Genomic DNA, 27771 nt, shown 5'->3' on the forward strand with positions numbered 1-27771 from the left:
GTAGAGCAGCTGCGCATCGCTCCCACAGCACCCCGCAAACTAATCTCTCAAAGAACAAAGGGACGATTTATTTCCTACTACATTCCCAACGTCACCGCACTACAACAGGTGAAACTGTGTAAAATGTCCTCCCACATCACGCATTATAGTCAGTGGTTTCGGTGATGCTGCTCTTAGGTTTCCCCACAGTCCGACCGCATTTCCGCCGCCGTGAGCGAAGCGGGCAGGGCGGCCTGGGGACACCAAGAGCCGCTGTTTCGGAGCACCGCTCGCTGCTGTGCCGGCCGGTGTGCGCACCAAGGCTGCCCACAGACAGCTGCCGCTTCTTTTGTTCCCTCCTATCCGTCATTTTCCGCCGGGCACCGCGCTGGGCAGAGCGAGCCGCACTCCAGCGATGCCCCGGGCGCATCGCTCAGCCCGCGACTGGCACCGCCGCTGCCGCCGCCTCGCCCGCACAATGGGACAATTCATCGCCATCGTCCCTCCCTGCCCCCCGCACAGGTAACGGGCGCTGCCCAGCCCGGGCCGGGCATCCAGGGGCAGCCTCTTCCCGAAGTCCGCGGGTGACACCTCACGGGCAGCGGCAGCCGAAGCGCGGCCGCCCCCCGCGCCGCGGCTCCAAGGACCCCGCGCAGCGGCCCCGGCGGGGCAGCGAGGGGCGGTGCGGGGCAGTGACGGGCAGCGCAGCCCTCCCCGCCGCAGCCCTCGGAGCGCAACCTGCGCGCCCGGCCCGGCCCGGTACCACCACACCCCAGAGTGCCCGGGGAGGGCCGTGCCCGGCGCGAAGGCGGCGAGGCCGGGCAGCCGATGCTCGGGAGGGCTCGTAACCGCGTCAGCCCCGCTCGGGAGCACCCACAGCGGCAGCCCCGAGGGGCACCCGGCCGTCGCCCCGCCGCCGCCAACACCGACCTCTCCGCCTGTCACATGAAAATAATTATTGCCTCGGCCGGGGGAGGGGAGGAGAAGTTAAAAGCCGTGAGGCGGTGGAGCGGAGGCCGGTGGCGGCCACCTCCCTCCCGCCGCCCACAGCGGCACATGCACCCCACAGGCAAGCCGGGAGCCCCAGCTGGCCCCCGGCACAGCCACCTCGGTGGCCTGAACTCACCCATTTATGTCGAGCTGGGCTTCGCCTGGCAGCGACAACAGGCTGAAAGTTTGGGGCGGGTGGTCACGGCGAGGAAGGGGGCGAGGGACCGCCCGAGCCGCCGCCGCGCGGAGCGGAGGCGCTGACAGAGCCGCTCCCTCCTCCGGCGGCCACCGCGCTCAGCACCCGCCGCAGCCGGGCTGCATCCTGCGTCCTGCGCCGCCGCTCCCTCGGCGTGTGTGAGAAAAAGGAAATATACAGAAATCAGGCGAGAGAAGGGGCTCAGCCTTCAGCTCCTGCAGCCACCTGGGTCCCCGCTGCCGCCGGGAAAAGCAGCCCAGAGCGAAAGCGCCCGGAGGAGCCTGTGCCGCCGAGCCGCGGGCGGGGCGGGCGGTGAGCGCGGCGGGGCGCGGGGCGGGAGCGGCTGGGGCTGGGGCTCCCTAGCGCGGGCAGCGACCGCCGCTGCTGCTGCCGGGGCGAGCGGCGGCTCCGGCTCCGCGCTGCGGGAAGTGTCGCGAGACTGCGCCAGAGCCGCTGCGCCGCCTCGGGCCGGCGGGAGAGGAGGGCGGGGAGGGCGGCAGGAAGCGGAGCCGCGCCGCGGTCCCGGCGGGGGCAGGGGCGGCGGAGAGCGGAGCCGCGGCGGGGAGCGGGGTGGCTCCCTCCCTCTCGGGGCAGGACTCCTCGGGCACAGGGAGGGGACGGGGCGCGTCCTCGCTGGGTGCGGGGGGAGGATGGAGAGCGCTCCCGGGCGGCGGGACAGGTACCTAAGCGCGCATACCTGCCCCGTCCGCGCACGGCCCCAGGCAGCCGTGCCCGGCCCGGCCCCGCCCCCGGGGCTCCGCTGTCTGAGGACCGGGAGATGCACCGGCAGCGCCGCAGGCGCCCCTCCGCTCTGCCCGGCCCACCCGCACACACCGCTACAGGTTTGGGTTTGGGAGCAAGGAAAAAGGAAAGAAGGAAGAAAAGACAAATAGGGAAGATGAAGAGTGCCCTTGGGGTAGTGTTGATGCTTCGCTAAAAAGAGCAGCGTCGGAGCACGGATTGTTCCTACTGCAGGAAGATGAGAAACCCCTGCTACAGTAACATTGTGCACAGATCAGCAACATGTCTGGACAGAAAGGCACGAAGGGAGGGTGGGGAGGCTTCTGCACAGGCACGTCTTCCCACAGGTAAAGACCCTTGGGAAAAAACCTACAATGGCAGCAGAGAAGCACGGACATTAAAAAAAAAAAAAAAACCAAAACAAAACAAAAAAAAAAAAGGTAACATTTTACAGCATGAGCACCTTGACTGTTAATGAAACAGTAAGTAAAACCAGCCTGTTCTTACCTCAGGCAGTTTGTGTATGAAAACAGAAAACTGCAACTTTCCACTCCCTGCGTAAGAGATTTTGAAAAAATCTTTTTTACCCTGAAAATTACACCAAACATTAATAACTACTGAATCAAATAACTGAATTATTTATAAGTAAAATTTTTGTGAAAACATTTATTGTCTGTAGAAACAAAATTTACATTTATTTTATATAAACTATGTTAAACATACATATAAACATACCTACATCTTACTATATATCCTTATGAACGAGGCTTTTAGATATGGAGTAACATTGTCAAAAGCACCGTAGTGGACTCAAAGACTACAGACTTAAAATGCATTTGCATTTAACTCCAGCTTCAGTAGTTTAAAAATGTCATTTCTTATCCACACTTACAAATAATTAAAGGCTTCTCTAACAGTGTGCTTCCATGTGTACACACATGTACACATGCACACATTAGACAGTCCTTGAGAAACTACAGTATAAATAACATCAACAATCTATTCCTTAGAAGTGGACATTAGTTCCCCTCATTCAACTGGGAGTAAAAAATTCCTGCTATTCTTAAAACAAAACAATGAGGCTTTTTTTTTATTCCTTGAAGAACATACTCTAACAACAACATTTTCCACTGCCTCCTCCCCTCAATACGTGACGTGAGAAGCCAGTCACAAAATGAAAGCCATCTACTACATTATTTACAGAAAATGAAATATTAAAAAGACAACATGAGATTCAGACTACTTAGACAAAATTCAGAGCAATGAACAGTGAACAGAAGAAAAACTGCATTAAAAGTGGCAGGCTATTAAATCATGTGTCTAAAGACCTACCCAAAATCCCTCCAACAAAACCCACCAGGCATGGAAGGAAGGGGCAGGTGTTATGACAAGAGTGTTCTCTAATCTTGACACTGAAAAATAATGTTCACAAAGCTCAAAACAGAACACACTTAAACGTTCATGGCTCTCCTTAAGGTCTGTTAGGGAATCAAGTGTCACAAGGAGGCTTTCAACAATCATGAAATGGCTTTTATTCTTTCTTTCCTTCGTAAGGAGGCTGAAGAACTTCTTATCTTCAAAGTGTGCAGCAACGGAATGAAGTCTGTCAAGGGTCAGAGTTACGTGCAGAAACACCTTGTTTTTTCAGATTCATTAGAATGCAAGTCTGAAGTCTGTCTTTTAGAGGGCTCTCCCATAAAGAACTTTGTAGATTGCTGTTCAGATGCTTAAAGAAAGGCAAGAGGTGGATTTCAACACAGTATGGGAAAAGCCTTCCTTTAGGAAAGCAAGGGAATTAAAGAATCCCTCTATTTACAGTCTTTTAAGGTGAATACTGAGAAATCAGTCTCTCTTTGTTATGATCTTTTATCACCTTCTTCAAGTGACTCTCATTATCCATTTCACAGACATGGCAGAAAATTACTTTCTGATGCATAACAAGCAATTTTGAGAATTCTGCCTTTAATGCCACAAAAGTGTAATCCTGGGGTTTGGTTCCGTTTTTAAAGCAACTAAGTTAATTTAAACAAAACTCAGCATTTCAGCCTGGAGCCCTAGGGAAGATGGGAGCGGGTAAACATTACACAGCAGGTGATTGATCAGCTGGACTTACTCCTATCCTCTGCTATTAGTTACCTGAGCTGAGACAGCTCTGTTCAGGTCTCAAGACCATCAATATCCATCAGGTAAAATTATTTCAAACATGAAATTATTAGTTAAGGCAGGCTTATAGAAACCTTGCAATGTGTTGCTTCTTACTGGCCCAGAATTTTGCTAACCTTGTGAACTCAATAACCACAAATTGAAAATAAGTATTCTAATCAACTTATGTAGAAATTAAATGGATCAGCAATATAAATGCTAACATCATAGCAACTTAGTATTTCAGACATTTAAAAGGAAGACTCTAGTCATATTAAACCTATTACATTTTGGATAGCAATTAAAAATAAAATTTCACATGTGAACAACTGAAAATGACAGCATTTAACGCCATTTCAAGCTAAACAAAACAAAGGAAATTCACATTTGTATTTTCAAAGTATAAACCAGAAAGCTAGAAAGCTCTTAAGACAATCACATTTTTAACTTGCCCTTCCAATGCAAACAGTGACAAACTTTACTAATGAGAGTCACTGTTTTCCTACAGAGGCTTACACACCTATTTGAAGTAAACAGTTGTTTTAACAAGAACTGTTATCAGTCCGTGCTCTCTAGAAAGATTGCAACATACTTAAGTCTTTGTACATGTGTTTTCTACAATGCAGTCACAATATTGAAAGGCACCAGGTTATTCAAGTAAATTTACCTTTCTTCTACTTAACCCTTTTCCTTGTGCCTTCACAACCCAAACAGTAACTTCAATACATTGCCCTCAATCAAACACTGTATCCAGTACAACAGAATTTTCTGTGCTAAAACAATAAACAAGCTGAATTGGGTATAAGTATATACACACAAGTCTCTGTAATTCACAAACATACATCTACATAGCAATGTCTCACATCATATCATAGAGTAGATGCTTCTAGCACCTAAGCCATGAATTTTATAAAATTCATTATTTCTGTGTGCATTTTTTAGAATGTGAGAGGTTTTATCATGACAGAATCCAAAATCATTTAAGTAAAATATCAGTAAAAGTGTGATTTGAGCAAATGGGATCATACAAAAAAATAAACCAACTGAAACAGTGACTACATTTCATATGACATTCATCTTAGGACCTTGGGGGGGGACCAAAGTCAGCAAACAAGTCAAAAAGCCCACAAACTTCTTTGCAGTATGTTGCAACCAGTTGCAGAAATAAACACAAAGCTAAACTGTAAAGTACAAAACAAATTAGAGATACCTAATCATGCATAGAAAAAAATAAAGCACAAAATCAGGAGTCAGTCACATGTTGAAACCTGGTTAAAGCAGCATTAACTGACTGAAGTCTGACTACTCCAGCATTACTTCCAAACAGTGTTAGCAAAACTACCATGTCAGAAGTTTCTTCATTATCCACTTTTTCCATTTACTCAATAAAGAGTTCTCTTCCAGAATTTAATAAGAACACTGCAGGAAGCTTACAGACACAGTAGTATCCTGTTGAATACGACAACACAGCCTCAGTAGTTTGTCTTGTATCAGATATGGTTTCATTTCTCACATCTTTCACAGTGCACATTCAGAGCAGTGTGAAGGACTTGTTGGCTTCAGGGTAAACCTGCCCCTCTCGGCATGGCAGGTGCTGCACTCCCCTGCCAGCAGCCTGATCAGTACTGCAGCAACTCCACATTTCCTTTGGGTTGACTCATTTAACCTGTTGTTTCAGTTCCTTATTTTTATCTCTCAGTAAATCTACACAGGATGACTCTGCCAGATTAATCACTGACAGCATTAAGTAAAAAACCACTTTCTTATCTGCAGAAGGTTGCCTGCCTCTATTTGTCCAGGGAGTTCCTTTCCTTCCAATTTCCATTTTGTCTGTGGATGTTAAAGTTACTAAAAAACTAGTCAAATTATTACTGATTGTTATTGAAACTGAAAACCTGTGTTTTAGAAACAAAACATCAGTTACCATTGAATGACCGTGACATCAATGAATGTTGCACTCTTCCTGCCTTATTCCCTACGAACGCTAAGCAGAACACCCATGGAACTGAAGAGCTCAAGTCACAGTAATTTTAGCTGTTCTGAACCATAATTGCATTTTCAAACAGTCTCTCTACTGAAGGCATTGTGGAAAAAAACATTACAAAAAAGCATGCAGAAATCACATCCTGGCTTTCCACCCAAAAAACCAAATTTCCTTTTCCATAAACATACCTCTAACCCAGAACTGGAGTTCTGGTCTATGAGCCACAACAGACACTAGCTTGCATTCTGTATGGAAATACATCTGCCTGCATGTATTGAGGATATTGTGAATTAACTTTTTTCTTGAAAAAGAACATCTCTTAAGACTATGTGCTATGCATCTTTAATTTACTGTCAGTAAGAAATCTGAACAAATCTGCAATACATACACACAACCCTATCATAGATAATGAATTAAGGCAAAGGCTATAAACAGGAAACAAAAATACTGTTTATAGCTGCTTATGAAACAGGTCTGGCTATTTGAGTTTTGCACATAGCCTAACAATACTGCAGTATGGTAAACTTCAGAGAATCATTCTGAACAAAATCACCAGCTATCTCCCTTTAAAGCAGTCTCAATTATAAACAATTTCTTTGTTAGAAGACACTTTCAGAAACTTACGTTTTTTTGTTTTTCTTGTAATTTAATACTTCAGGCCTCAATTTTAGAATTCACAAAATCACCAAATCATTTATGATGAAAAAGATTAGAGAACATGTGGCTTGGTCAAGAATCTCGTAGTCCAAAATATAATGAGACAGAATAATTTTGAATACAGACCAGCTAATCTTCTAACAAACCAAAGCATGCTTCCAGTGCAGTTAAAAGCTACTGCTACAGTACTTTATATAACTGCCTGTTACCATTCATTTTAATCAAATGCTGAAAGTTGTACCAACATTCTAACAATTTACAAATGTATATACACATCAGAAATCCAAGTGTATTATTAATCCAAAGTAATACAAAATACTGTTTTATGGAAATGACTGAACAGAGGTGTAAAATCTATTGCACAACCTAAAAGGTCATTAATTGGAAAATCCTGAGCTAATGTGCTATTACCAAACAATTCAGGCACTTTTTTTTTTCTTTTTTATTATTATATTAGCAATAAACTTTCAACATATAAACTTCTGGGTATAACAACTCAAGTTCCATCTGTAACATCATGCCTAGAGAAAAAGTATTCAATAAATAAGATTCCCTTCAATGACTTCCTTACTTGAGACTGGTATGCACACAGAACTAAAGGTACATAATATGATGTTTCAGTTGAATACTGTACTTTAAAAGCAATTATTAAAACTGTAAAAAAGTTCTGCAGCATTCAAAATAAAGTTATTTTTTAATCAAGAAAGTTACAGCGTTAGTTCCTTTATCCTTTTTTAAGTCTTGAGAAAGTTGCCAAAAACTGAACAGATGCTCCCTTTGCTGTGTTATCTGTTTCAACTTCAGAATCAGCTCCGTTCAGGTTTCTGTTGCAATATTTAGATTTCCCTACACAGAGGAAAAAAGAAAATCATTACTGTCAGTTGTAACAGCAGAAAAATCCTCCCAACCTTCCTAAGTTCTGTATCTAAAATGCAAGATTATTTTAATTATGGACTCACCACAATTATAAAGACTGTATCTTAAAAGATACATATGCAGCATTATTATTTCAAATGAAATAAAGTGAAATAAAGATGTTCAGAACTGTTCAATAGATTTTGACAAATTTTATCATTACAATAGGCAAAATACTATAATTTCAGAAACAGTTTTGGTTTTTAGGAATTAGTCAACCAGCAAACAGTATGCTGTTAAGAAAATGGTTGTCATACTTATTCTTCATCATTTATTTTACTGTAACTCAGAGACACTCAAATTCATCAGGCATAAAAAAAAAAAAATTCAGAAATCACTGATGATTCTCTGATTCAAATCATATCCAGTAGCCAGAATGTTTAAGTATGCTTTACAGGTTCCAGACAAGAATCTTAACAGCCAATTATAGAAGAACAATGGAAATTATTGGAAATAGCTCATACAACAAAACTGTAACATTGCTATACCATTCACAAGGTCATAATTGGAGGGGGATATCTTTCTACTTTCCACTAATTCCAATTCAATTTAGCCTTCAGAGATAATACTTCTCAGAGCCCACGCAAATATAAGAGATGTTTACTCAAATACTTCAGTAAAAGTGATCTCTTTACCTTGTTTCAAGTGCTTGGTTTTCTTTCTGATGGTTGGGGTTTTTTTGTCTGTTTGGTTTTGTTTTGGTTTGTTTTTCACATGTTTCCTTAAGGGGTTTTGGGGGCTTTTCCTTCTGCCCACTGGGCTGTAAACTTGAGGAATTTGCAAACAGCCGTAAGAACCTGTGCTTTAAGGTGCTTCTGTGCTCCAAGAGCTAAAGTCTAATCCAACCACAAATGCTTATTTATTCAAGTGTATTTACTTGTATTTGGATAGACACAGAATTGCAAAACAAAAACTCACACAGAACACAGAACTACAAGGGGCTGTGCAGGTCATATAATCCAATTCCCTGATGTCACAAGTAACTTCATACTACTTTGATCAATTCTAATAAAGGATTTAGTATGTTTTAACTACTGATCCTCACAAAAACTGCAACATTTTATATGGCTCAAAAGTTCTTCTGCAGTTGAAGATTATTGTTGGCCCATACACTCTGCAAATCAAAGTTTAAGCTTATCAAACCATTTTACACAAGACATTATACTGTGCACCAAGTTTTTTTCACAGCAGCACCCCAGTGAATACTTTAAAGTACATAATTACAATAACATAAAAAAGGAGAAGCACACATGTATTAAAAAATTATTAATACCCTTCTCTTAGATTAAAGAGGACAGAATATTTTGTTCCACAAAGGGACAAAGGGACAATTTCTAGTAGCCTGAGTAGGAAGAGAGATCAGCTGAGCTCAAGGAAAAAATACAGAAACAGAAGCAACCACAGAATCTCAGAGGGCATCTTTCATTTGCAGTTACACAAAGCAAGTGCCCACAGAATAAACAGGGAGGAAACAGGAGTGCACAGTCAAGTTTGCCAGTGAAGTACAAAGAGCCAATATCCCAGAAAATCCCATCCAAATCATTCCATGGAGATTTAAAAATCAAAATGGATCTTATGAATATGCATATTTTACAAATGGCTTAGTGAAAAATAAATTAATCAAACTTACCTTTTCTTTCCTCAAAAATCCATCTCTGAATTTGTTAGTGGCAAATCCCCTCACACCAACAGAACGTAACCGCTGGTACTTAGCCTGAATATATAAACCCTTCTGCACTAAGCCTGATTTATAATGGGATTGCAAACGGCCATCTGCAAAGTTGCTCTGTAAGGGTGTGGGAAAGGAAGAAAAAATTGTGCAAAATGAGGGCACCAAAACTCAAAAGTTCATATTTACAGCTACACACACGTAAAACTTACAGTACTCAATGACAGAAGCTTGCATTTGCAAGTGTACACCCTCTTCCTTTTCATCCATGTAAAGGAATACATATTATTCCTCAGACCACAGGGCTCAAAGAACTGATGTACTGCACTTGCTGTTTAAAACATCTGAAATTATCTTCCTTGTAGAAAAAAAAAATAAATGCATTGTACAACATTTTAACATTTTTTTCAATCATTAATGAGGCACATGCCATCAACAAAAAACTTTCAGACAACACCTCACTGCCACTACCAAATTCAGTGATGCCAAGCCTGCAGCAGGCATCCATTGAGTCTAAAGTGTCACACTAAAACACACAACTCAGTACATATGTTTTTCCTGGAGCTTTAATGCCTGACAGTCTGAAGACATTTTCTATGCCTTTGATACCTCCACACTGGAAAACTGCAAACTAACCTACTGTGGGACTAGCAGCAGAGGCCACAGAGGTATCAGGAGACTTAAAGGTGAAAGGCATTATAAAAACACAGAAAGGATACAGCAACTCTGATCACAGCAGCTAAAGTCTGAAAACTATTTTCATTCCTAGGTACTCAGATCTCAAATATCTTTAGAGTAATAAAAACCGTATTTGTCATAATTTCCCATAGTTTTCCAACACTGCCATTTTAAGTTTTCCAACAGCCACACCAAATTTAAACAATGAGTTTTCATCTAAAACCAGATAAAACCTTCTGGCCATATAAATTCTTCTTATCTTTTATCTTTGAAGGGCAGGAGAAAACAAAATATGTCACAGAAACAGCCCTTCTTGAGCATGACAAAATTTCTTTGGTGAAATGTCTCCTTTTGACAGAGCAAGGATCACTTAAAGAAAAATCCCATGATCTGAGGTTGCAATAACTTTAGTACCACTTTTTCCACTGTGTTTTCCACTGTGTGGCTAGTGAACAATAAAGAGAACTGTACAGAACAGAGGTTTCCTTATGCAAATGTGGAGGTTCTGTTACTTCACAAATCATTTCACCCATCTACTCTGCAGGAGACAAGTGAGAATCTGGCCCCATTATCCCACCAGGGTTACTCTGATGGAGGACACTTGCAAGAGCCCATTCAATGCCCATCACCTTCCTGGAGAGTAACAGAGTGCAGGCACAAAGAACCTCCTTGCACTAGGCTGTGTTACATGGGTACGTGCCCATCACAGGGAAGACTGAAGGGCACTTTTAATGCTGGATAATTGCCCTGAACACAGCATTAGAAGTTCCTATTTCCCCACTCCTGCTATGGTTCCCTTGACTTCAGTGACTAGAAAGGAGGCCTTGGTGGTCTGCCACTGCAATTGTATGACAATAAATAAAGGACCAGAACAAGCAAGGGATGGGAGAAAGGTGCAAGGTATTGAAAATTGCCTTATAAACAGCTTAGACATTTCAACTCAAGCATCTACATGTTCTGTAAGTGGGGAGGGAAGGACACAGCAGTAGTATGAATGTAGAACACCATCAGTTGTAGACAAAGCTAACAGATTATATATATATTTGGCAAATAGGCACCTCAGTCACATCTTGTTTTGCTTCTAGCAAAACAAGATAATCTAAAGCATATGGAAAATACCATTAATTTTTGGTCTAGAAATAAGAAAAGAGTCTGCTGAAGTAACATCCAGGCTTACATCAGGACTGTTTTATAAATAATGCTAATGACAATCCCTAGGAGCCTGAAGCTCTAAAATAAGGGTATATGAGCAAATATATATGGCTGCACTGTGTGGCAGGGATGGAGTTAATTTTCTTCACAGCAGCATGCATGGTGCTGAGTTTTGGATTTGTGACTAAAACTGCACTGGTAACACACCAGTGTTTTGGCTATTGCCCAGCAGTACCTGCAAAGCAGCAACACTTTCTCCTTTTCCCTTACTCTGCTGCTCAGCAAGGACAACAGGGTGGGCAAGAAGCTGGGAGGGGACACAGCCAGGACAGGTGGCCCACGCTGAGCACAGGGATGTTATACACCACATGATCTCCTCTGCAACAGAAACGGAGGGAAGGGGGTTTTGGAGGAAGTAGCCATTGCTTGGGGACCAGCTGGGCATCAGTCACCTTGTGACAGATGGTGAGCGATGGCCTTTGCATCACTTCTTACTTAAAGCAGTCTTCATCTCAACTCATGAGTTCTCTCACTTTTGCTCTCCACATTTTCCATCCCATGCTGCTGGGAGAGGAAGGGAGCTGAGGGGAGGGTGGCAGCAGCTGTGTGGTGCTATGCTGCTGGCAGGGGTGAACCCACCACAGCCAATAATATACTGAACTTTTTTTAAGCAGTGAATGCAGTTTAGTTTTAAAGATCACTTTGCATTTACTTGCTTAAAGGCTAACTTAGTGATTCATGATAAAGGGTCATTACAAAAAAGACCTTTTAAATTTTGTAAGACTTCTCCAGATCCTTTATAAGGTATTTTAGAACAGCAGTTTTTTCTTTTCCCAAAAAGTCTAACATAGTGCAGACCATATGTTTTCTTTAAATACTCTGAGTAGTCATCACTTTTTGCTTATTAAATTTAAATGCCCCTATTTTAAATATGAAGAAAAAATTATGTGGGGCTTGATTTTTTTTGGGAGGTGGGGAAAGGGGAAGGCAGAGAATTCTATGTGGGGTTTTTTGCGAGGTTTTTGTTTCTCTGTATGCTGCTGTTCTTTTAAATTATTAGCCAAGAAAGTCCCAAGTGTAAAAGATAGTCCAGTCACTTCTATTTCACCATCAGCACAGCAAGAAAACTGATGTGCAAAAGGAATTTAAATACAAAAATTTAAAGAAATTAAGTCAAATCAACACCACTGTTTCCAGGGCAATGACAGAAGTGCTATACACATAAGCAAACTGCAATACAAGTGCATAGGCCATTTTCCCTATAAATATTAAAGCATCATGGGACAGATCACTGGGTACTGCAATATTCATGCATATGTGAAGTGACAACTTAAATGGACACTTTCCTGCTTGTAGAATCAGCAGAGCTGCAGAATGATGCAAATGAAGGAGCATCAACCACCAACACTGCCCCAGGGATCCAGCAGCCAGTGCTACATTCCTCCATCACCTGGAGGCTGACAATGCAGAGGGGATACAGAGTAACAGGCTACAATCTTCTTAGGTGTTAAAATAGTTGTATCAGGCTTTGAACACTTTGAACTTTTTAACTTAGAAAAAGACTTTCTCCAGCAGAATAAGGACAGCAGATTTTGTTGGTGTCAGCTTAGCTATCTGACTAAGGTTGGCTGACAAGGCACACCTAAAGTGAAGAAAGTCTTTTTATCCAACAGCTCTTATGTTTGGTGTGGGGGGGTGGAGGGGAAGAAGGGGAAAAAGACCCCACAACTCACATCTATACTTACTTACTTTTCAAAGTTTCATCCAAAAGTGACAGCTGATCAGCCACTGAAATTCTACTTCACTATCTACAAAACAGAAAAGGTGACTATCTATTCTGTCTATTACTTTAGTCTTAAGAATGCATGTTAAAAATGTAGGGGCAATTTCGAGGTAGAAAATTAGTGTAAGTTGTTTTAGATTTGACTTATACTTTTCTCACATCAACAACTCTAAATGGACTCACGCAGAGCATGCCACTGTCAGCAGAAAAGGAAATGTTTTGTTTTTCTGCTGAATCCAGGGTACATTTTACAATTAAAAGGCATTAGTTGGCCACTGCTCTACCTGAGAAAGAAGCACAGTTGTCCATCTCTTTACCTTCTTGAGGCCCCAAGAATAAAACCTCACTTCTTTAAGTTTTTTTTTTAATGCATAGCTAGCAGTACGCAGGGTATTCACAAGACATTATTTCCCCAGAAATCCCTACATGAACTGGTTAATGAAATAACAGCAATACAGTTTTGAAAGTAACACAACTCATGTCTTCCAGCCTTTGGAAAAAGCTCAGGCTTCTGTCATGTGAAGGAAAAAAAGCTCAGCAGCTTGGGTTTTGGATAGATGAGTTTTCTAGCCATTGTGCAATTCCTGCATTTCTTATTCCTGACTCTGCAGTAATCTATTTATTTCAACTGCCTGCATACAACACTGGACAACCCTGTTCAATCCACTGCCAACACTCTCACCTACTAAAAGCTAAGCCTCCCATTATTCCAACAGAAACAATTAGGCTTTGATGACATGATTTTTCATAGCACTTAATACCTTCAAAGTGTGAGTCCTGTTATGAATCAACAGGTTCAACCACCATTTTATATAACAAACATCTTATAAAAGCTGATCTGTACCTTAAAGTGCCTTCTGATGGGTCCTGCATTTTCAAGGTGTCCTCTAATACGTCTGTGGGGGTAAGTGTCACTTGATTTTGAAGCATAGTAAGAATTCTAGTAGGAAAACAGTTATAGCTTCATGTTACTAAATTATTCAAGAAAAAAATATAAATTGTTCAGGTTATACTAACAAATATTGAAACGCATTCAGTCTTGTAGTGTTTGACATAATGACACTCTTTGAAGGAACAGGAGTAACAGGAGCATTGTGCCTGCAGTCCAAGCTGGCTGAAGGGACAGCAGAGCCCACAGAAGCCAAAGATGTACAGACCATCCTCCTGGAATTCCTTCCTCTTGGAGAGATCTAAGCAGCTGACCACACAATTAAGGTTCTCCATCCCTCCCTCCTCCCAGAACAGATGCCTCAGCTTGCATGTATCAAGTAGAGCAGACAGGCTGCTGCAGCAGTCAGGGCTTGCGTGAGGAACAAAGGTGACAGGATTGGTTCTCTGGACTCCTGGTTAGCACATGGCCATCACCCCTTAGTGTGTAGCACAGGCACACCTCCACAGCAAACAAACAATGTGTAGCACATGGAGGTCCTTAGAAAATGCTACTTTTAACTCCTTGTTTCAAGGGAGCATTTGAGAATTGCTTGCCTGCCACACAAGCACGATTTCAAAAGCAAGTTACACAGACAACTAGTATTGAAATTGTTGTGTCAACACACTGAACAGCTGCAATCAAACAGCTGTGGCTGCCTAAAACAGAGCACTCCCTCAGCCACGGACCTACCTGCACATTTTGGCACTTTTCCAACTTTCCCTATGACTGCTACTTCTAGAGGATGTCATTCTCATCCATTATTGTATATGATCACAAATATTTACAGAAGCATTGGCACAAACTACATTGAAGTCCTCTATGCAGACAGAATGAATATGCTAATGAACTCTAAGCAATTAAATAAATTTGTTTGTTTATAGTCTGTTCTTAAACAATCACAGAAGTATTCCAATGCTGTTGAACTCTTTTAATAAAGGAAATTTCATCAGCTTGAAATACATTTTAAAAAGAATCTAAGAAGAGAACTCTCCTGAAATATTTCATAAATACTAGCCTTTAATAATAAATGCAAATGCATGCTTTGCTGTTCTCAGAATTTCTGTCCTCTAACAACTACCAAACCTTTCTGGTAAAACTGCCAATAATGGTGTGGGGAAGATAGGGGGCTATAAATATAATGGAATGATGTTAGAATCCAAGATAACTTTTAACTAGGATTTAAGTTAGCTTTCTTTTTGTTTTTTTAGACTATGTTATTGCCTACAAGTCAACTATTCAGCTTCTTACAATGCCCTGACAGGAAAGGATTCAGAGAACAAAAAGAGAGGGCGAAAGATTTTATGAAGTGCGATCAAAATGGCTTTTGCAAGAAAAAGCTAGGAACTTCTCAGTTCCCTTCTTATTCGAAGAAAACAAAGACACTCCACAAAATCAAATTAACTTTCTACATACAACACAAATCAGGAAGCTCCTAGCTGAAGTAGACTATTCTTTTAAGCTGGGACTCCAGCAAGATGAAAAAAAAATTACAAAAATTTCCCACTATAGTTCAAAATAAACCTCTAGGAATTAAAATAAAGCTTGCCTTAATTAACTCTGGATACAGCCCTCCCCATTCCCACCTTCCTTAAGACTAAAGTACACTCACAGAAATATTAACATTAGAATTACTTGATGCAAAGGTACAGCAAAACATTTTTTAGGATGTTCTTAAACCAGAGGCTTTAAAAAAAAATAACAGAAAAAATGAGGAGGAGAAATACACATGTATACTCATTCTGATCTTCTACTTTACTCTTTAGCTGGCCTCCTTTTGTCAGTAGGACAAATCTTACATTCAAGCTTACATACACAATTATACCTTTCAAGCCTAAGTTTTTCTCAAGTTTAAGCTCAACCCCTAATTACTGAATGTTAACATCACAAATATTATATTTTGATTACTTAACTGAAGTTTTGGATTTTCCTACTTGTCTACAAACCAGCTTCTAAAAGGCTGACCATTAAGAGCCACTCCACCTTTAGGATGTCTTGCATTTTTAATACCTATGCTTTCACACTTACTGTGGTTCCAAAGGCATTACTCCTTACTGCAGTGCAAGATTTCCTAAAAGGTGCATGTCTGCAATTCACTATTAAAATACAAAAATGCCATCTCCCTGAATCTTCAACACATTTAGAAATGACTCAGTGTCCTTTTCAAACCAACCTCCTTTTTATTTGCAATTACAGTATTACTATGTTGGGTTGACCTGGCTGGATACCAGGTACCCACCAAGCAGCTCCATCATTCCCCCCTCAGCAGGGCTGGGAGGGAGAAAATAAAATTTAAAAAACACATGGGTCAAGAAAAATTCAGTTTAATAAAGCAAAAGCAAAGACTGCACATAGAAGCAAAGGAAATTTTATGCTTTCTTCTCTACTTCCCACCAGCCACTTCCCAGGAAGTCGGGTTTCAATGCACAGTGGCTGCTCCAGAAGACAAACGTCACAATAACCAATGACCTCTCACACTCTCCTTCCTTTTTCTGAGCTTTTATTATTATTTCCTTTCTCTTGGCTGAGCAGAGGAGGTCATATGGTCAGCTGTCCTGGCTGTGTCCCCTCCCAAGATCCAGCCCAGTCCCAGCGCTGGGTGGGGTGGGAAGGGGGAGAGGCACGGAGCTCTGCGGAGCCCTGCCCAGCACCGCGGTGTCACCAGCGCCTTTCTGGCCCCCGTGCAAAGCACAGCACTGGGAGGGAGGGCTGCTATGGGAAATGAACTGCAGCTCAGCCAGACCCACTGCAGCTGCATCCATTACTTAGCCATTGCTACTTGCTTTGGGAGACTTGAATCTTACTCAAGACTAAGTAATGCTTTTTACCATTAAAAACTTGTGTTCCTTTACACTGAAGGAGGCACTTTTGTATCTGCAAAGCAGCTACATTTGAGAGTTGACTACATGAAAGCTACTTTTGATGGACCTCAGTTTCATGGACTCCTGGAACCCTCTCTATGGAGAGTATTAGTTACAGTATAAGGAACGACAACTTATGTTAGTCTTCTCCTTATTTTGCAGCCAACAGAAAAATAAGAAAAAGTGCTTTAGAATTATACTGCACATTTAAAAAGCTTTTCTGGTCTCACCAGTTCCCCAAGTTAAACAAGCACAAACACCTGGAATTGATTACAGTTCTTCACAAGGAACTTTCCACAAGAGACAAATTTTATTTCTACTGGACCTAATATTATTGTCCTGCCCACTTCAGTATTGAAGTACACTGCAGAAAGACTGCCTAAAGAATAATTGTCCAAAGCTAGGTTTCATAAATGCAATATTCAAGAAATGTGATATTCTATTGTTTAACATTTCATCCTCAGGAACATTTTTCAGATATTTCTTGTTATTTCTGTGATTTGCTCCTCATTTTTATTTAAAATAAGTGCTTTTCAGAACTTTTATCATAATGAAGAGAAAAGAAACACTGTTCCAGAAACAATAACACCTACACAAGATTCAGGCATTCCCTTCGTACCACTGACAACTACAATGCAGGAGAGTATTCTTTTTCTCAAACTACTTAACATTAGCTCGGATTATCTGCTCAATAACAAGGCCTTCTATTTTATCATTTAGGTAATTACACCATTATGTGGAAGAAATGTGATATTAGACACAAACTTCTTTTATGAAAAGAAAAGGAGTGGTATCAAAGTGGTTTTAGTTCAGATGTACTAATCTCTGCTTCAAAAAATACCTGAGGAAGTACTCTTGCACTAGAACTGTGAAATTATGAGTAGTTTTGTTGTTGAGCACAGACAGAAGATAAAAAAGCTTCACTCAAAATTTAAAAGGGCAAGACATCACAGATTGTTGAATTCACATCAGCACAGACAATGAAGCAAAATATTAATTATACATCAACAGTGCAGGAGCTACTGTTTCTACATTTAGGCTTACCAGATGAGGTCTCCCAATAAATTTCCTCAAAGGTGGCTTAATGAACCTCATAGGCTTATGGAAACCATCAACTTGAGATGTTTGTAACTTTGAAAGACTGCAGCTTTGCTGGTTCCTGATGAGTGAGAGAGAGAGCGCGAGAACAATTAATACCTAAAGCCACAGCATATCAACGCCCTGTATTTTAAACTAGCTTATTCTAGCATCTGTATCACAAATGCTAAGTGACAGCTTGCAAGTAAATTTTCCTAGGACAATCAACAAATTGCTAGCCCAAGCTCAAATTCTGCAATTCTGCACAGAATTCCACAGCAACCTGTATTCTGCATTCTCTTCCCAACGCCAGAGGAGCCGTGAACCCGCGCTCGGGAGCAGCCGGCTCCCCGCTCAGCCCAGCGGTCACTGCTGCCCTCTGCCGGCGGGAGCGCGCTCTGCAGCCGCGCCCCTCACACCCCGCCGCCCGCGCAGGCTGCTCCGAGCCCGCCCTGCCTCGGCATTCCCCACCCCCAGGAGCTCTAGACAGACACCTGCACCCTCCAGTTTCATCCTCAGCAAGCAGCTGACTCTGGCTTTGGGCTTTTGCTTGCTTGTTTTTATTGCCTTCTTGTTTCTTTTTTTTTTCTTTTTTTTTTTTAACCAAGAATATTGCTAACACAGATGCATCCACAAACTTCTAAATAAAACATTTACCATGAAAATTAACCAGCAGAAGTCCCAATTTGTATTTTACAAAACACACAGAAACAGTTTTCATAGGTGCAAAATAAGTTCAGGAAAAAAAGCCAGCAGCACACTTAAGCTCAGAGGCACTGCCAGTATCTCATGTGAGCTATTAAAGCCTCTCAACCTCAGGAAAATTCTACATATCATTCATGCCAGTACTGCCCTCAGCCCACATTCCCCTGACAGTGGAACCCCTGACAAACTCCAGGACAGCCAAACAGGAAGATTTACACTTCTCACAAAAGATAAGCAGGACAGTAATTGGGGAAGTGTGCTGGGGGAAATGAAGCAAGTCCACTGACTTTTTTCCTCCTCTTGCTAACATTTTTTGTTTCAAGAATCTCAAATACAAGAAATTTCTTCTACAGCTTCATAAGTCTGTTTTTCCAAATGTGTGTATTGCCATTAGTTGCCACTACAGACTGCATTTAAAATGAACAAAGAGCAGCACACGAAAAACAATCTGCGTAAGAAACTATGACTACTGTGTGGATACATTTTATTACACTCTGGAAATTCATTAATCAACATTTGTACAAAAAGTCTCTCTCTCTAATTAACTGACCTCACAACATCAAAAGTGAAAGAGGATGACTGAGGTCAGCGGACAACTTGGTGTGAAAACCTTCAACAAACCTGTTGGAGGAATCCATGGGAGTAAAACGCTATTCCAAAAATCTAAGTTTTCAAATTATCCAAGAATTAGAAAAATTCCAGTTATTTGCTGATATTCCACGTTTTATTACCAAACCATTAGGGCAGCATAACAATATATTTATCCTAGAATGATTTTACAGAACTGCAAAATACCATGAGAATGTTGTTACGTGGCACATCGAGGACCTTAAAAATCTTAAACGTTTTCAAACTAACTTTGTCCTCTCTTCTCATTCAGAGCTACAGTTTGTGTTTGCTTTTCATTTTTACCCACTGCAGTTTAACCTCTTTCAAGGTAACACCTCATTACAGAGTAGTTTGCAATGTATGTCAGCTGGATTTCAGCCCCAGTCAAACTAACTGTGGAAAAGAATCACCACAAATGTGAATGTATCTGTGGAAGGGCCCTAAAATGAACACATAAGGGAACTATAGGCTTGGGCCAACAAGATTATTTGCTCATTACCTTGGAGTTACACCATCTACATGAAACACTCTCTCATCTTCATTCTTCAATCTCTCTTTTCTTCTCCTTTCTATATCATACCGTAGATCATTTGGATCTTCTAACACTCTTACAATGTTCTAGTTAAAAGGAAGGGTTGAAGCCAAGTTAGCTGCTAAGAACTGAACACCAACCTGCTTCTGTCCTTCAGGGGCAGCACCCTGTACATGACCTGTTAACATAGTTCAGCTATCTGCACACAGGACAGGTTCACATCAACCCAAGGATCCAAAGTCTAAAGCAATAAAAAGTGGTCCTAAGCAATTATCCTTCCTTGCACCATCTGCCTGTTTACAAGTTTCCAAATAACAGTGCACAGAGCACTGGAATTCTGCATGGAGTTACCAAGGCAGAAATATTCATGTAAGTTTCAGTAAATCTCAAGAAGTTCTACTATCCTTAATCAAGGAGAATCTCCATGTACCTGTACTATGGAAAAGGAATGGTAACTAAATCATAACAAGCAGAGCTTTAAAGGGGAAGACAGAAAATTTTATGACCCTAGATGAAAGCGTGGGATAAAATAGCATTCTGAGGAATTATGTGGATTTTGAGTCATTGTAACATTAGGGTAGAAGAAACATTAAGGCTTTTTGTAACCTCGGAGGAAAATCAAAAATCACACATCAGTCAGGGACTCAGTATTTACATTATTTAAAAACAGACAGGGGTTCAAGCAGCAGGAATAATCACACTCCATCTACTCAGGAGAACACATCTGCATTTTACTGCTCAGTGAACACAGCACACTGGCATCACTGCGGTATCTGTAAATATGCTCGGGTGTGCATTTTTTCAAAATACTCAGAATTACTGCTGGTCTTCACAGCATGTAAAAATTATGTCCCAGTAGCAAGGGGAAAACATTACTTACATGTATAATGTATCTATAATAACAACTTACTGCTTGCCAAAAAAGTTAAGCAATCAAGGTACCTGGGGAGATTCAGATGGCATGGTTCGTTTGTTCTGAAGTTCTGCTAGAGACATGTCAATCCTCCTGGAACACAAAAATAATGCATAAAAACAAATGCCAACACTATAAAAGTAAAAGCATTCTTGACCAGGCTACAGAATGTGTTAAAGATACAGGCAGGTAAACAGTACCAAAATGTGTAAATTCTACTGAAGATTAATTACCTTAATGCAAATGAATTAAGACAAAAAAGCTCAACAACTACCTGTGAATTTCTGGATCCAGATGCATTTTCACTTCATTTGTACTTGCACTTGATTTGTCCTGAATTTTCGAGAACCGTTCATGTAGAGTTATGTCAGAAGATGGAAAATAATTTGCTGCAAAGAGATATTAAATACAAGAACACTATTTGTAGTATTTGAAATGCACAGTGGGAAAATCTATCTTTTAAAAGATTAACTCTTAAGGATACCATGACAACTCTGTTGAAATGAAATTTCAAATTGTTTCCACTTGTAGTTTAATATACACAAATGAAAGATTAAGCCAGCCCAACTTAGAGTACCTTATTTGATAAGATTAAACTCAATTGTCAGCTCTACCATGGTAGTAGCCAAATTACTTGAATCAATGTATAAAGTTCAACACTGAACATGATACAGCTGCCTAAACACTAATCTGGAAATTTAAAGGCACTGTATGTAACTAGAGAGCTGTGATTACAGCAAAGCTCCCTTATTCCTGTCATGTTTCCTAAACAAGCAGGTTACTCTCCCATGCTAGCATAAAATCATTTTGATCTTTAATCTCTACAGTAATGCCTCAGTTATGGCCTGAGACCTTCCTGCAGTCATCCTCCACTCAACTACTTTAAATCTTCAACACGCATTTTCTTCAAACAATACAAAAGGAAGCCAAAATACAAACAAAGACAATGGCAAACACCTGAGACTTACTAGGACCTCATATCTAACCACCAGCTTTGTGTTCAGTAATCTACATTTGTAATATATACATAAACACATACATATAGCCCAAATACTACAGCCACCTTTAACTTGATGAATAATTGTGATGATTTCCTGAGTAAATTCTTTTGATGGGTCGTTTTCAACATTTTGTGTCACAGATTCCATGTGCTCAAACACTGGATGAAAATTTTCTTTTTTTCTGCCAACAGCAACCAGATCATGGGACATCTGTCTCTCTGTAGTGTGACTAGAAGCAGTCCTAGAATAAAAAAAAAGTACAGTTTATTTTAAAGCAAATATCTAAATCTGAAAATTTAAAATAGACAAGTAGAACAAAACAATTTGAGAAGTTCCTTTTATGAATAAATGGGATTAAAAGCAAAAATCTCATTTTGTTCCTTTTTTTTTTTTACTTAAAAAACTAGTAAGGCCATAAGGAAGAAAATCTATACTAAAATATGAAGAGATAATTTTGCTCTCAGGAATCTTTGTTTCTGTGAAGTATGCAATACAAAATTTGTGAATTTTAAATTTAATTCAACTAGATTATCAAATCTAGATAAAATTAAGATCTTGATAGACTACTTTAGAATAATTCTGAAAGGCAGTTATGCCTGTGTCTTGTTTATAAGGAGCTACCAGGCAATTTTCAAGAACAGTACAAAGATAAGAAAAAAAGTCTCACATCTTTAGGAACAGAGTCATCACTTCATCCTAGTGAAACTGCTTCAGTAGCAGTGTGTGAACTCAAGAACGTGATTGCCATCTTTTTGTGAATTTGTACTCATTCTGAGTAAGTTTACACCCCAAATGGTTGCACTGCTGCTCAAAAATTATTTTGACAAGAAAGCCAACACTTCAACAACCATACTGTCCTTGCTTCAAGGAAAATACCTGTCATTCTAAAATATAAATTAACAACTCTAAGAACTCAGATAAAAGATTTTAGGATGAAGACTTTTAATTGTTCATTTTGCAAAGTGATTATGTGTGCCTGGCCACACTGTATTAGAAGCAAACAATACTAGAATTCCATACAAAAATTGCATCAGTAATAGCCTCTAGCAGATGCCAGAAATTATCTATTTTCCCCTAGCAAGCCGGGAATAAATGTATGCAAGAAGGAATCCAAGCAACCTCAGGTTTAGATATTTGAATTATCTACCTGCTGCCCAGGTTTATAAAGAAATTATTTTCTCAGCTGAGTCATTTCAAGTCAGGTGTTTCTTCAATGCCTAAAGTAATATGAATAATCCAAGTCATCAGCTTCCGTAAAATTAATGTTCTCATCTTTGAAAAAATAAAATATTTAGCACTTTTGGCTGCAGAAGCAAACCGTCCATACATTAAATTAGCTGTAATCAATGCAGCAGTTTCTTTGGTCTGCAAACAACTACCATGTCCATTGTGCATGACCTTCAAAAACAGCAGCAAGAGTCTCCTAGAGGAATCATCCTATGGGTTTGCAACAAAACCCAACAATTTTCCTGACATTATCGACCTTCAAAAACAGCAGCAAGTCTCCTAGATAGAGGAATCATCCTATGGGTTTGCAACAAAACCCAACAATTTTCCTGACATTATCATTCAGGAGGTCAAAGCCTCATCCTAGCCCAACTGTGGTCAATGGGCATTACTCCACCTCCCTTTCCTCAGTCTTTAGTATTAGCTCCTTATATGCAGTAACTTGTCTTGGTAACTCTCCATTGTATTACATATTTTTTAAAAAGTGCAAAGTGAAGAAAGTTTATATAGAAGTTTTACTTGGGACAAGAGGCAAAATACCTTTAAATGAAGGCTGAGAATTTTGGAAAGGAAGGTAATCTCTTCCAAAAGCCATTACTACCAATATAAGACATTCTGGCCTGCAACAGCATGACAAGAAACCAGAAAACCCTGCAAGAATCTATCAAAACCAAGCTGCTTATTCTCTACCGTGTATTTATGATCTAAAATTTTACACTACTGCCACTTTTTCTTCCATTGCAGCCAGCACAGGGAATGCTAAATGCAAACACAAATATTACACAGCAGACATTTGTAAGCAGATTCTACTGCTTTTTAGTTCTGATGCCTCAACAGGTTGCCACTTGGTTATAACAATAAATGACAACTCAGAGATCTCTCATTTTTGGCAGTTTTACTGAACTTGAGATCTTGAACATCTGAATATATGTGCTTGAGATTTATGCATTTAAAGGTTGGCTGATTTTTAGAAAAAAGAAGGGAAGACAGTTTAAAAAAATGCCATCGTATTTCAGACGAAAGCACAGGACTACGCTTATCTGCACTTCTTTGGTCGTCTTTTGAGGGTTTTGTTTTTTAAATAAAAATAACACATTCACTTATCATAACCAACTTCTAACTACACGTTTGTATCAGGCATATCTACTCTTTCCACTTCCTACATCTCCATAAAATGTTGGGGTTTTGTTGGTGGTTGTATTTGTTTATTTTAGTAGAGATTTAATAGTTAACTTGCCAAGACAGGAAAGCTACCATTTTAGAAGAAATAAAACTAAAAAGGTACAATCATACTTTGTCCTGGCTACCTCCTAAAGAAACCATGCTTCCCTCCAATATTCATAAACTGTAAAGAGACAGGAAGAAAGCAGAGGTGAAAGAAAACCAATACCTGTACTTGGTCACCATTTTCTTCATATCCACTTTGACTGTGAGATGCTCTCTCATACAGTTGGCCTCTGACACTTTCACATCTGAAACAGTATGACTCGCATCACGCTGGCTATTGGAGGAATCTACGGTTTTCCTCAATTCCCCGTCTTTCCTCACTCTTTCATTCAGTTTGTTTTTAAAAGACCTCAGCTCAACATCCGTTTTGGAAGAGTTAACACAAGCATTGCAGCCCTTCTTTGAACTGCATTTAACAGGTTCTTCAACGTGCCGCTCTTCAGTCCGCCTCGCTCTGCCCCCACTGAAGTAATCCAGCTCCTTGCTGTTCCGGGCGCCCTTGGAAGAGCCGTACTTCTGCTCTTCCTGCTTCACGTACTTCTGAGCCCTGTCGCCCGCAAAAGGCTTTTCCCCGTCCGGGTGCCGGCGCCGTTTGTGGCTGTACTCATAGGCTATCTTTGTGACAGACCCCCCCAAGTGCTCCCTCTCAGCCGACCGCCGGGACTGCGCACCCGGGTATCTTTGCTCCTCCTTTTCTTGGCAGGGTGGAAAAGAACGTTCTTGCTTCCACTTGGAATTTCTCGCTACATCTCCACCGTCATACCTCTCCATTTCCTTAGCCCTTTTAGACGCGTGCCCATATTCTCTGTAATCGTGATCTTCAGGATACCTGTGTTGACATAAAGCAATTTACACTTGCACTAGAGAAGAAAGCGAGAACTTATATGTGCAGAATGTTGGACAGCAGAATGCGTGGCAAGTTAACCCATAATCCCTCGCGCCAAGGTACAGATGTGCAGGGGCTCTTAAGAGGGAAATATTATCCTTTCATACTCTAGCCAGCAATACGATTTACTTAAAAGACAAATACTTCACTACTACCAGTCGCCCATAATTAAACTACAAAGTGGCCAACGTGTTTCAAGGTGGATATCTTCAACTATAATGAAAATAGACTTTCACTTGAGGCTTTACACCACAATACCCAGGGTTTAATTATTTTATTCCTATACCTCTTCTGTAAAGAGCTCCTTGCCGTAAATTCATCAGAAACTCTTCTGGGTGACTGACCATACTTCTCTTCATGTAACCTCTGGTGCCTCAAGTCATCTTCATGCCATTTTCTTTCAAGTTTGCATGAAGCCCCTAACGGTCTATGAAAAGGTTTCATTCCTTTTTCATTTCCAGTGACTTTGTAGTGATCAAACATGTATCTGTCCTCCATTTTGTGCTGGTAAAACGGACGATCATGCTCTTTATAAGGTATTTCCGAGTATTTTGGTGGTAACTGGCCTCTCCTATTGCTTTCAGTCCTTTCAGATGAATGTGTTCTGTAGGGCTTATGACTGTAAGCATCTTCCACGGGAATTCTTTTCAAGTTTGGTGAAGGTGACCTACGTTCATATATTCTCTGGTGGTTATTTCCATGAGGTGCAAACCTGGAATTGCCTTGGCCATACTTTTCATCTTCTGTTCTCCAAGGCATAGACTTTTTTGGGTCCTTACGAAAGCTTTTATATTCACAGTCATAATTAATATGAGCATGCCTTTGCCTATGGTGCTCTGGAGTCCTAAAAGCTGGAGATAAGGACCTAAAGCAAAAATAAAATCCACTTTAAGTAGTTCCATAAAATTAAATCAATTTCTTAATGACAACATCTATTTCCTAAGGAAGTAGGGTTTAGTACAGAATTTTAGTCAGCCTGTAAAAAAATTAACATCAAGATATCAAAGTGGCATTTTCTGGCTGAGTACCAGGCTTACTTTTACTCTGTTGAAAGTTTTCATAGTAAAAATACACACTTGAAATTGCAGCAAGTCAATCATTTTTGTCTCTTTGAAGTGTTTTATTTAAAACTAAAAATAATTTCATATACATGAAGTTTCCACTACATTGAGAACAACTGTTATACATATTTTCACACTTCTCAAGCATTCCCTATCTTTCTTTTTCAATGCAAAGAGAAAAAAGGGGAGGAAAAAAAGAAGTGTATAAATAAATTTAAAAGGGGAAGAAAATGCCTTTTAACGTTTTCTTTGCACACCAAAACAACCTTCAAAACCGAAAAGACTGAAACATTACAAAATATATTTAAATTGTCATACAGGTAGGCTTTTTCCTGAAGAAAAAAAACAAGTTTGAGAAAGATGCTTTGGCCTTTTGGATAATTGTATGTACATGTTCACAGACGTATACACACACACTTTCACACTCACTGCAGCTTTTGCAATTAAAGATTCAATTGCATCACTCAGCTCTGCATTTTCACCTACAGTTACAAAAACGAGGGCAACCTGTTAGGAACTGGTGGCTGAAATCTCCTTAAAATAAAGAAAAAACAGCACGGGCCACTAACGAGCACCCGTAATAATCCCAGACATGACAGTCCTGCTTGCATTCAAGTACTCGCTGCTCACTCTTTACACGCTCTTTAATAAAAAACATCAAAAACCAAGTTGAAATAAGCTACTTCCTTAGTGCACATACTGCAAACGTACAGTTTGGAACAAGTATTTTCTCCGTTTCTGCAAATGAGCTCAAACTCAGAACCACAGACGTTCCTAAAACCAAAATGGCTGATTTCCAACAGCACCTACACTGTGGCTGCTGCCCCATGTTGGTCTGGTTAGGGCTTGTATTTTAATGAGAGCTGGGGCTGCCCTTACTCAAGTGACATTCACAACTACCAATCTAGTATGGACATAGGTAGGATTTCTCCTTTTAAAAACAAAAGAAACAAATAAAGAACGCTGCACATTTTTCTGAGTTATCCAAACTCCCTTGGTCTTGCTCATCACAACTTAAGTCTGTTTTGAAGAGATACCCAAAACCAGCAGTAACTTCACATCCTCAAAAGCTTGAAACGGTATTCCACCCTCCTGGTTTTAGCACCTCAAATTTGCACTGCAAGTCTTGAAAATGAGGCAGGTAACTCCCAGCATGAAGTCAGCTGGATGTTATTCCGGTGACAAATGTCAAAGACATGCGCTACCAGGCTGATGTCCAAGCAGAAGGGCAACGACTCCCACATTTCCACATGTTTTCACTCTGTGTTATGCTGCAAGGCATGTCTAACTGTGCTAAAGATCAGTTTACAAATCAGCTCCAAACTTCAGAAAGTCCGAGGTGTTTGAACTAGGAAACTTAAAAAAAAAAAACAACTTTTTTTTATTTAACAGCTCCTCTCTGTAGGCCAGGAGGCAAAACAAAAGCAAGTTATAGACATTCAGTGCACAAGGTGTGCTTGAGTAAAAATGACCTTAACTAGTTTGGAGCTTGGATTTTGTGCTTAAGGTAGGTGTAAATCCCAGAATACAAAAGGTGAACAAGGTTCTTGTCAGACTGCAAAAACTGAGTACTTCGAGCTTAAGAGAAATTGTAATAAAATCATGAGTTGGTAAAAAAATTACAGGTGTTCAGTTATACAATAAACTACAGATTACAAAACACACTTTACAAATTGCAATTCCTCATGCCATTTCCTTATTTTCTTTCTTTAATGCAAGTTTTAGGCCCTAATTACAAATCCTTACATAGAGCCACATCTCAGAACACAAGCTGTAGATATTTACCTTGGTTTCCATCGTGGTGATCTTGATCTAGATCTTGTCATCTTCTCTCATGTGTTTATCAGTTTCTCGAAGC

At 40.4% G+C, this 27771-nt stretch overlaps 2 protein-coding genes across 6 annotated transcripts in view; both read right to left on the minus strand.

The window, feature by feature from the left end:
- SH3KBP1 (SH3 domain containing kinase binding protein 1) overlaps positions 1-1473 on the minus strand; it is a 211649-nt gene extending 210176 nt beyond the window's left edge. For 2 of the 4 annotated variants that reach the window (XR_005952296.1, XM_041399855.1), the window contains exon 1: positions 1106-1473. Coding sequence is in view for 2 of the 4 variants with exons in the window: in XM_041399855.1 (XP_041255789.1) it covers positions 1106-1109 (4 nt within the window). In the remaining 2 variants the exon portion in view is untranslated. The remainder of the gene's footprint in view (positions 1-1105) is intronic. The other 2 variants (XM_041399857.1, XM_041399856.1) reach the window with 2 other exon arrangements.
- A 1084-nt stretch (positions 1474-2557) lies between these two features.
- BCLAF3 (BCLAF1 and THRAP3 family member 3) lies at positions 2558-27771 on the minus strand. Of its 2 annotated transcripts, none has more exons than XM_041399848.1 (11): positions 27699-27771; positions 25139-25717; positions 24130-24795; positions 21575-21753; positions 20786-20900; positions 20541-20604; positions 19566-19684; positions 17720-17834; positions 13731-13826; positions 9235-9390; positions 2558-7535 (listed from the first exon to the last, which is right to left on the minus strand). In XM_041399848.1, the coding sequence occupies exons 1-11, from the start codon at positions 27737-27739 to the stop codon at positions 7506-7508; spliced, it is 2160 nt and encodes a 719-aa protein (XP_041255782.1). In that variant the 5' UTR covers positions 27740-27771; the 3' UTR covers positions 2558-7505. The 2 variants fall into 2 exon arrangements, with proteins under 2 accessions (XP_041255782.1, XP_041255784.1); XM_041399850.1 differs by lacking the exon at positions 2558-7535 and adding an exon at positions 12853-12911 and having other exon boundaries at positions 9254-9390.

This window comes from Onychostruthus taczanowskii, unplaced genomic scaffold, assembly GCF_017590055.1.
Source record: "Onychostruthus taczanowskii isolate IOZ18803 unplaced genomic scaffold, ASM1759005v1 scaffold17, whole genome shotgun sequence".
Lineage (NCBI taxonomy): Eukaryota > Metazoa > Chordata > Aves > Passeriformes > Passeridae > Onychostruthus > Onychostruthus taczanowskii.